The sequence below is a fragment of the Callionymus lyra genome, chromosome 7, assembly GCF_982586985.1.
Source record: "Callionymus lyra chromosome 7, fCalLyr1.hap1.1, whole genome shotgun sequence".
NCBI lineage: Eukaryota > Metazoa > Chordata > Actinopteri > Syngnathiformes > Callionymidae > Callionymus > Callionymus lyra.
Genome location: NC_141824.1, coordinates 22,301,107 through 22,311,925, shown reverse-complemented (window position 1 = coordinate 22,311,925; position 10,819 = coordinate 22,301,107). Strand labels below are relative to the sequence as shown.

The window sequence follows — 10,819 nt, the reverse complement described above, 5'->3', positions numbered from 1 at the left end:
ATTCATCTGCAAACAAGCACAACCTTGAGCAACATCCTGAATTTTAACAAACAACTTGACATCCTAGGAAAGGGTAGATCCTCAGACGAGACCGACACTTGAATGCAACTCTCAGCCGAGTCTCTAGATAATGAGAAGGTATCTCGTCTTATATCAAAGAGATCCATGTGTCGCAATCATTTGAAGAACCAGGAAGTTCAGTATTAAGCTTGACCTTTGGCAGAGACAAAATGAGAATTTTTCATACAAGGCTCTGAGCCCTCAATTCCAATGTTTCCTTCACCATTCCCCTGCTGTTTTTGCATAACACAGACTTTGATACAGTTTTTTAGATAACACATAGACTCTAACATAATGGAATGCATCAAGGCACCTTTAAACTTCTCATTCTGAAGATCTTGATGGTTTAAAACAAAAAATCCCGATTAAAATGCTCAGTTTAAGAAATATGAAGATACATTTATGTAGCATTTTTATGGACGTTATTTGAGCATCCATGAGTTCAGTCACTGAACTGTATGTAGAAAAACAACTGTTATAACTCCCTCTGGTGGACGATGTTGGTAAAACAGGAGAAACACAAGTGTTTGACATGATTTAATGAATTTAATAATTGACATAAGCCTCTTACATGATCCCTCATCAGATATATTGGATTTTAACACGAAGAATCATTGACACAGTTTGTCACATGATCAGTCCATGAACCTCCGCCTAAGACTCCGTCATCATGTCAGCGCCTTCTCCGCCTGTAGCATCGTTTAGACTGAGCTCCTCCATCATCTCCGTCAGGGAGATACGAGGAGCTCCGTCGTCCTCATTGTCGCTCTCCACCGGCATCTTGGAAGCATCTGAAAATGATAAAACTCTCTTGATCAACCGTCCTCAAGGTCACCAGGGCATGACTGTTGACCACAGTGTGACTGAGGGTGGGCTCACCTCTGTAGATGTTCACATTTTTCCTCAGCACTTCATCCTCCTCCAGGTCCTCCAGGAAGTCCTGGTAATGCCTGCAGGACAAACAGTCAAATGTAAAACATGCCGAAAATTTGAAACCTTCCCATGAGAAATCCACCTCTCGTCGTCTGTGTCTGCTCCTTCTCCGTCTTTTTCCATCTCCTGCAGTTTCCAGTTTCTCCGTTTGACTCTCCTGCTGCGGTCGTAGCTCTTCTTGACGAGCACCTGTGAAGAGTTTGGTTCAAATCTTGACCACAAGAGGGCAGTGTTCAGCAAGCAAAACTCTCTCACTGAACACAAACAGGGATCCCAGTTAGGTAAATCAATTGGAGGGGGTTGAAAATTCATTCACTCTTTCTTGGTTTCACATTTAAAAATAATAAATGCATGTTATTATATTTTTGGGTTAATAGTCTACATCTTCTAGAAGAGATCTATGAAAAGTCATTGATCGTAAGGGAGGATCAATTATTGATATCATAGATATGACGCGTATGAGTCAAAGCTAAAATATTATGTTTGAATTATCCATTTCTCCAAAATTCTACATCCAAATGTAATGAAATTGTATTATTTCAAATCTTAACCCTGCCATTTTATTTATTGGGTGACAATCTGAAACTTAGTTTTAAACAATCAATAGATATGGCGAATGATCTAATAAATAATTGAAACCTGGATATTAAACAGTAAAGAGTGCGACCGTGATAATGAAGGTTTACAAGGCTGAAATGAAAGACAGACCAGCCTTATGTTGCTTCCGATTGGTTAATATTGCGTGGTGCCTTCTGTAATTGGCTAGATTTATGCAAAAAGGACCAATGTATATTATCATTTAAAAAATATAATTTAATTGGTAAATACAAGTGGGAGAAATGTGAAGTGTGGCACGTGGTTTGAGAACAGTTTTACATAGAAATTAAAGGAAAGTATTGAAAATACTGTTCTGAGCTTGAAAAATAGCAGATATGTGGGATCCCTGATAAAAACGTAAACAGACAGTAAGATTTAACTGCACTTAAGCAGCCAAAACAAACATATAAGACATATTTTCATTGAGGTAAAGGGAGATCGTCTCACCACATCGGGCAGGTGATGAGGATTCATCTTGTTGAGGAACTCGTCGTTGACATTGGAGTTGGCAAAGTCAAACCTGATGATGATAAATGATGATGAGTAGCGTTTCTCACATGAGATGAGGTTTGAAAGACTCACCCCAACACAAAATCTCCGATGTTGAGCAGGTGACCCAAGTGGGTGCGGCAGTGGTACTGCTGACTGGTGTTCAACTCGGACGTCTTCTGGACCCAGACCTCGGCCAGCATGTGCTGCACACATGACAGTGTAGAGTTACCACCTCATCATTCAGTATTCACATGAAGTTTGGTTTAAAAACATTTTCTACTATCTGTTCTGCATCAATGAAACAAGCAAAATGTCAGGCCTTTAAAGCTCCAAAGTGATGAACCATCTAACTTTGCTTCAGGTTCCTGCAACGCAACTTTTGTTTAGCAGCAATTTGTTGTGACACTTTCATCAATTCAAAGCAGCGCTCGGGCAGAACACCCGTACAAGTGTTAAAAAACACTCCTGAGCGTGTGTGCTTCTCTGGCGTGCGTCCCACAATCAGGTTTGGAGGCAATCTAATGGTCTACTATTGATTTCAGCTCCAGCAGAAGAGCAACGATCCTGCTATAATACAATCGCTTCTGCAGCTACAGGCAAAATTAAATGCTGCCGTGCTCACCTTGTTGGACCTCGTGCCAGCGCCGGCACCCAGTTTCTGGTCTCTGATGATGTCGTTGTCCATGACGATGAACTCCTCCAGTTGCCGTGGGTTACAGAGGCTGTGGAACGGGTTACGCCAGTATGTGTTTCCATCCACCTCAGCGACTGTAAGAGGGAAATATACGTGTCATGAATGAGTCTCAAGTTCCACATTTTGGGCCTTTCATCAAACTCAAGTGAAAGATTATACAAGACGTTTCAAATCACAAATCGGAGAAAAAAAAAACTAACAAAACATTTCTTCCGTCTATCACTTATAAACAAGTCGAGAGAGAAGTGTCATCACCGCAGACTGATTTATGCATAAGAAAATATATTCCAAACAGACAGCATAGCGCTTCATCATTTCATCCCCTTGTTCATTTCAACCACATCGCGGAGCCGACTAACAAGATATTTGCCTGTGGGCAGTTTCTGATTTGCACTCAGTCGAGACACTTCCTGCTACAGATGGAGTCTTTCAAGTGTAATTAAAACGGTCTGATTCCAAAATGTCGCAGAAAACAGCAGACCCGAACCCGACTCCAGAAGGAGAGGACAATCAGACTGACCAACAGAACAAATGTTACTTGTACTGTACCCCGAAAATCATACCTCCAAAGCTGCACAGTAATAATGCACTAGTGTTTATTAAACATTAAATAAACTGGCTCCCACTAGGGACGTCTATATGCAAGAATCTGGTGAGACGCATCAAGATATCGAGGCAATGATACAATATTTCGAGATTGTAGTAAAATATATATTTGTAGTAATGTCGAGTACTTGACTCTTGTATTGCAGAATTTACAGATCTCGACGAAGTGGTAATTTGTTTTTTAACCAAAATATGTCCAAACATCAGCTTTAAAAGCTGCTGGAGTCGACTGTACCCTCTAGTCCTCAGTCCTCGCCAGGATCCTAGAGGACTTTGTTGTTTTTTAGCTGCTGACGATGTAATGACTGCTTCCATCTAGCAGACAACATTTTAATGGCTGATGGGATGTTGATTTAGAAAAATTGAAATCAATACAGTCCTGTTGAGGTATTATGAAAAATGATGTTGCAATTGTAAAAGCAAAAAGTGTCAAAGTTTATTTATGTTATCATATTTACCTTATTTTTCCCTTAAAACTTTAAGAACACAAAGACCCGAGTTACTTGACTTTGTTTTACATGAAAACTGTGGATCTGATGCATCTTTCAGGGAAATGTTTGCATGTGAACCACTTACCCATCGAGCCTTCAGCCAACTTTAGGCTACATTGAATCAAGTGAATTGAATAATGTTTAAAAAATTCCTAGTGACTGTTTCAGTTTATGTTTTATGCAGAAACCTCTATACATGATAAATGTTGGCAGTCTTTAAAAGGAAAAAACATTTTCAAAACACCACGTTTCAACTACAAAGAGTCGAGGCACAAAAGTCTTTCTGTGGAACTAGTAAAGCATCCATTTCATTTTGAAACTCACTAAATATAAACAAAACCACTTTTCACATTGAACAGAACGATTTACTTGAACTCAGAAAAGTGTCAGCAATGGGCTCGCTGGCACAAGAGAAACTCACTTTGCAGAGTGTTTGGGTCGATGAGGTGGATGGTGCTGGTGACACGAGCACACACACAAACTTGACCCATGTTTCCCAGAGCCTGTGCCAGACGTGGTGAAAGGCAAACCACGTTGTCCTGGAAACGGGAAACAAGCAAGACAGGCAGAGATCAGGCTCAGGTCAGAGGGACAGAACAAACACGGTACAACCCCTGCCCGAGTGCAAAGCGTGCCAATAAATGGTCTAGTCATCATGGAAGCACTCTGGTGAAAGGAATTTTCTTATCTAGCAGTTAAAAAAAAAACTAATTTTCTTATTCCTAACAGTTTGGGTTACTTTACTAAATCTTTCTTTTAATCTCAAATTCTTTCTCCAACATACATTTTTTAAAACACATTTCTTTATTAAATGGAGTCAAGAAGTCCATAAAGAGTTCTGGAAAAAATACATTTGGAATTCAATGTACCTTACAAACAGGGACTATCTCCATAGAGTAGGTGCTTTTATAGTTGAAGGTGTTTGAGTGGATGTCGTGAGAGATCAGGCGCTGAGATGTCTTTGACCTGCAAAACAAAATGAACTTTTATAATGCCAACTTAAGCACACTAAACACAACACAACTTGAAGATGAACTTCAGTCTTTTGGTAACATTATTAAATTACAGTCTACTGTCCACACCAAAAGCACCCGCAATATTTACCCAGAGTACTTTACCCAGAGTACTTCCTGTCTGTATTGTTTGTTATTCTTCTGTTTTAACTTCCTCTACAAAGAAATTTTAAATAGCATTTTTTTTTTTTACAGAACAATTCCTCTCGTCGAGGCTTCGATATAAGCCTGGAAGTCTCCACCTCCAAGGGATTTGTTGTATAAACAAAGCAGGGCAGGACATGACTTCAACATTTGAAAAATGTTCAGCCCTACATTAAGACATGGAAATGATAATTTCACGTTGGACCTACAGCACCTAAACAGAGATCATTTTCACATAAACCAAAACATGTTTTAAAATGTTCAAGACAAAGCAATACAATTTAATACCTATTACTATCACAAGTATTCTAAATTTAAAAATATACAATTACCCGAATGTACACTTTAATGAGTCAAAAAAAGAAATGTGTGTCAAATTTATGAATGAAAAAAGATTCTTTATTAATAATAAATAAATATAAATGAACTCTTTCACAGACAAAACATTTTTTTCCTCTGCAGACTTGCTCACCTGCACGGCACAGTGCACTGAAGGAAGTCAACCATCTTCAGAGCATGCTGCTTGGACCCGAAGTAAAAATCAATACCATCTGTAAAACAAACAAAAACAGAATTAGATTCCTGAAATCTGCAGCAATAAATTCAGTACAGATGTCTGTGCAAACCATGTCCACATGGCGAGACACACACACAGACAAGTTAAAGGGATTGATATCTGGCAGACACATGTACTTTAAAAGATCTTCAGGAAACGTGGGGATGATTCAACTTGAGCCAAAATCCACGTCACGGTGCTGTCAAACAGTGCCGGGAACAAGTGCTGGTCTGTCACTCATGCGGATGCTTGTGTGTGTGAGGTTCAATTCTCTAAATGCCCTAAGAGGTCTGCAGTGCTCACAGAGTGTGGAATGTCGGACCTGATTACAACACAGTGATTGGATGCACAGAGACGCCCCTCAGAGGGTCCGCACGAAAGTAGCTGTGTGAAGTGATCGGCGCCAGAGATATGCATGCATGGCTGCTGTCTGGTAATTAACTCTTGACACGTCATTATGTTCTGCTCGCTCGTTATTCACATTACATAGCGGCCAACAATGAGGTTTTAGACTTTAAATAAAACGTGATGGTCTGATTGAGAACACTACAAGATTTATATTTAATAAGGTTTCAACCTCATCCCAGGAACACTAACAGTGGACATTCTGCTGTGGGTGGGAAGCAAAAAAGGTCATTATAAAGAAATGGATCCAGGAAAAAAAAAAATCAACAGTTATGGAAGTTATGAGTCACTAACAAAGAATTAGGAAAAGTCCAAAAGTTCTCGTTCTAAAACTGCTCCTTTAATGTTTGCATCTCAAAAGAAGTCACCCTTAATAACTTACCATGGATTTCTTTGATGTTGAGAGAGTTCTGGTGGAGCTTGTGCTTCAGAATCAACTGCTCTAGATAGTAAAATGTCTTTTTATGAAGAGTCTGGAGAGAAAAAGATTAGAGTAAAACTCAAGCGGTCATAATGTAAGTTGCACAACATGACAACAATTGGGCGATTTCAGCTTTTACTGGCATCATGTCTTCAGGTGACAAGGGTGAATTCAAAATCCCTCTTTTGCTTATTTGCATTAGATTAAAAATATCTCTGAGCACATGTGGTTCTTATAAACATCACATTATTTAAACCTTTGATGTTGACTTTAAATCTGGTTGTATTCTTTTTTTTCTACAATTCTCTCTTTTTATCTTTCTATATTTAATTTACACAATACATTTGAATTTTGCTGAAGCGTTTTCTTAGTGTTACAGGCTCTATTTGGTCAACATCAAGTGCATGTTTAAATATAATTGAGCATTTAAGGATGTGCTGCTTGTAAAGAACATCCAAAATAGTTTAATTTTTTTCTCTCACCATGATGTTTTGCATTCATTTATTATATTATTATTATTTACTGTACATTTGCCGTTTATATAATTGTTTTTGTTAAAGTCTCGGTGTTCAACGTTTAGTTGCACAATAAACGCTGTTAACAAATTTCATTTAACTGTGTTTTATTCAGACTTTTCTGCTTTTGCTCCATTTTCTTTCCATTTATTTCAAGGTTATCTTAAACTACTGAATCATCTATGCTGATACGAGCATTATGACATCATAGCAATAATCTTGTATGAATGAGACAAAACTAAGTCAATTTCTTAAGCTTTTATTTATCATTCATACACCAATTACGTTATTAGTCTTTTATATTGTATATCACAGAGAAAAAATGTCTATCGGCATCAGTGTTACCACAATTTCCCTTGAGAATCACAATCCCAATTATTTTCCTTTAAGGGTTATAATTTTTTTATACAATGTTGTTGTTCTATATATGGTAGATTTGACTTTCGGGGTTAAAAAAAATATGCTTCAATCTTAAGAATAGCTCTTTTATACAAAGATTATACACCTGCATTCCAACTTTTTGTGGCGTTAATGTCAAAATAACTTTTTTTTACTCGTAATTAGTTTCACTATCTGTGTTTTATTGAGCGCTCTTAAATATGGGCAAATGCTATTTAAAACATTTTGTCTAACAGAAGACACACCAAATCAAAAGGAAAAGACCTACTTTCTGTCGGACTTGTACTACTGCTTTCCAAAAGTCCTTCGCCTCCACTCGGTGGCAATCGTCGCACATCTGGAACTGGATGACAAACTCAACCACGAAGACCTGCTGCAAGATTGCACCATTCATCACCTGAAAAGGTAAAAGGTTGTTTAGCATGTTTATATTTCATTTAGATGCAATAATGTTGCCACAATGTCTGCTTTGCCTTACCTCTTTTTGGATGGTCAATTTCAGTTTAATTCTTTTAGAGTGCGGTTCTGTCCAAAGGAAGCCGGCATCGATAAGACGCACCTGTAAAAAGGAGAGTGCATTCTTACAAAACAAATAAAGTGTAGTCATTTAAGGCAGGCAGCTATGACTAAAATACTCATTTGTTTGGCATTTGGTGTTTTTGCATTCTTCTGGCTTCTTAAAGGGGCAATTAAAATAGTTTGGAAATGGAATATATTCTTAGAGACATTTTCCATAAATGTTTTTCGCTTGTTTTCTGTTTTTCGTGAATGTTTATAAATAAAATCTAAGAAGACAAAAACAATCATTATAAACAGAATTCAGTATAATGTATCTTTCTAAAAAAAAGGTTATGAAAATGAAGAACAAACAGACTGAACTGAAACTTATAAACAGCTTTCAGATGCTGCTGCGTTTGAATATAAACAGTTGGTGTAAAGATAAACCATAACTCATCTGGGAGAAAGTGCTCTTACTTTGGTCATGGATCCTTTAAGCTTTTTCAGACACAGAGCCAAAAGTTCTCTTGACTCCAGGGCACATTGTACCCATGAAGCAGGTGGCTGCAAGTACCTGAAAAATACATTAAGGTAGAACTTAAAAGAACATCAAAGCTGGTGAATTTTGATTACAATCTCTATAAATTATGTTTCACACACCGTTCGCACTGCTTGCAAAAGTTCACCGTGACCTGCTTTGGAATTCCCTCCGAGATGTCGACCTCAGTTCGCAGACATGCCACACACATGTTGGCAGGGTTCGGAGGGATGGGGACTCCACAAGTACAGCACAGGCTATCAGGAGAGGAAGGGAATTTTAAGAGTTTAAATATCCAAATGATTCATAATGTTAGTGTCCTATGACCTACAGCCAAAGTAACTGTGAAACAAATCCACCTTAGCAACAAGAATAGACAGATTTGAAATGTGTAGAGTCAAGTTTAAATTTGTAAATGAAAGCCTACATTACAAAGACTGTTTACTTGTATATATAGCACATCTTTTTCTTTTTTACCTTAAACTGAGTCATTATTGGGATGCATTACAACTCTTAAGGACCATGTGATCCCAGGAACACTTACATGTTGCCCTGGCTGCTTTGCCCCACAGGCTGCATGTACTCCATGACGGTCGCGTTGTCAGTTAGTTGAGAATCTTTAGAGAAAACAGACATGACAACATTCAACAAAAGCACCATAGATAACGACGTTTACTGGTCTAAGATCGACAACATCAGTAAGATTTAAAGTTATTACGGTGAGCAAAGCTTAGCTAGTTAGCATGAGTGGCTACATGAACCGTCGTTGTAAATAAATAAATAAAAAACTTACTTCGACAAATGTTAAGGATTATTAAATAGCTTGAAAGGTTGTAAACGAGGGTAATATGAAGACTTTTAATGCAGAATTAAAATCCAAAACACACCATGCAGTTTTCCACGAGGTGCTCGGAGGAGAATCCGATGACGTAAGGGAAGGAACAAGGACCCCGAGAGAGCTGTGCTGCGATTGCCTGAGTAAAATAAAAAAATGTATAAAAACAATTCGATGTTTGTGTATGTGTGTGTGTGTGTGGTTATAATATGATGACAAGAATGACAAACTAATGTTAAAAAACAACTTATTCACATGTTTCAAATGTTGAAATCTTCCTCTCCAAGATGCAGTAAGTCCATCATAATGATGATGTCTTAAAGTTATTGCTTTGTTAAGTTCTACTCCGTCTGAAATCTCAGCGAACGAGAGGTTACGAGAGCGGAGCCCATTATGATTATGACTTTTGAGATTGATGACACGCAGTCACATACCTTAAATGTTTTGGCGGACTTAGGCGCATTTTCTAATGTAAATATTACAATAAAAAAGACACATACACATACTGATGATACAATAGATCCAAGATCAATTTATGACATACTTAAATCAAAACATTAGTTGACTTTTTAATATTATATTAATATATTGTAATATAATTCCAAAGTTGTTACCTTGCAAACTATATTACCAATTTGGATATATTAATAAAATAAAACCTAATACTATTTCATCACATTTTTCAAGACAAAAGAAGAATAAAAGAAGTTAAAAGAAAATCATTTCAGAGCATCTTCCATGGAAGAGCATCTAGGAGTTTTATTATCTTCGAGAGACTCGAAGTATAGCAGTGCATTGGATTCCAGCGGCAACGTGTTGTACTTGTTTTCCAGCTAGAATGAGACATTTAAAAGGGAAAACAAGGTATTCATCTGGATTTTATAAAAGGAGTTTAAGCGAGTACAAATAATTAGTTAAAGATTAATTAAATTGCATTGCACATTACTTATGGCGATGACGTTTATTTATTTGGTGCAATGTCAGCGTATTTCTCTTCACTTCTCATCCTGTTTAAGCTCCCTATAAATATTGATTGACGCAGTTTGTGAATTAGTAAACGACAATAGATCAATTTTAATCAACTAATACTAATAGTAAGTGAATTATCAGTTAATATACCTTTCCATTTTTTTTTACACATTTGTTGGTAAACAAATTAGCCCCAATAATAAATAACTGTAGCTCAGTAGTACTTTTAGATACAACTCTAGCAAGGACCATTAAAGCTTTTATTAACTCGTCTAGTGAAATTGTATTTCAATTTTTGATTCTTGTGTTGTCTGTGGGTCAAGGTAAACGACCTTCTTGGCTTCTAGAACTGGAGTGAGAGGAACCACTTGCAGCTGAACACCTCAAAGACCAAGGAGCTGGTCTTGGACTTCGGGAGGTCCAGGACGAAGCTACGTCCAGTGTCCATCAGAGGCGACGAGGTGGAGATAGTTGACAACTATAAGTACCTCGGTGTGTGGCTGGACAGTAAACTGGTCCTGCAACACAGACCATGTATATAAGATATATTTTATGCTGTGGTGTGTTGGGGTGGGATTGTGTCCAAGAGGAGAGTCAACAGGTTGCACAGGTTGATCAGGAGGGCTGGCTCTGTGGTTGGCATGAAGCTGGAC

The 10,819-nt window shown here is 37.7% G+C and overlaps 1 protein-coding gene across 2 annotated transcripts; it reads right to left on the bottom strand.

The window, feature by feature from the left end:
• Nucleotides 1-581: 581 nt before the first annotated feature.
• Nucleotides 582-9,299, bottom strand: nmd3 (NMD3 ribosome export adaptor). 2 transcript variants are annotated; one of them, XM_087796213.1, is made up of 16 exons: nucleotides 9,250-9,299; nucleotides 8,907-8,979; nucleotides 8,485-8,619; nucleotides 8,302-8,398; nucleotides 7,805-7,885; nucleotides 7,595-7,723; nucleotides 6,374-6,464; nucleotides 5,503-5,581; nucleotides 4,743-4,839; nucleotides 4,295-4,412; nucleotides 2,705-2,850; nucleotides 2,173-2,285; nucleotides 2,038-2,110; nucleotides 1,076-1,182; nucleotides 940-1,010; nucleotides 582-851 (listed from the first exon to the last, which is right to left on the bottom strand). In XM_087796213.1, exons 2-16 carry the CDS (start codon nucleotides 8,948-8,950, stop codon nucleotides 715-717), a joined length of 1,518 nt encoding a protein of 505 aa, XP_087652339.1. In that variant the 5' UTR covers nucleotides 8,951-8,979; nucleotides 9,250-9,299; the 3' UTR covers nucleotides 582-714. The 2 variants fall into 2 exon arrangements, with proteins under 2 accessions (XP_087652339.1, XP_087652341.1); XM_087796215.1 differs by having other exon boundaries at nucleotides 9,156-9,279.
• Nucleotides 9,300-10,819: the final 1,520 nt, after the last annotated feature.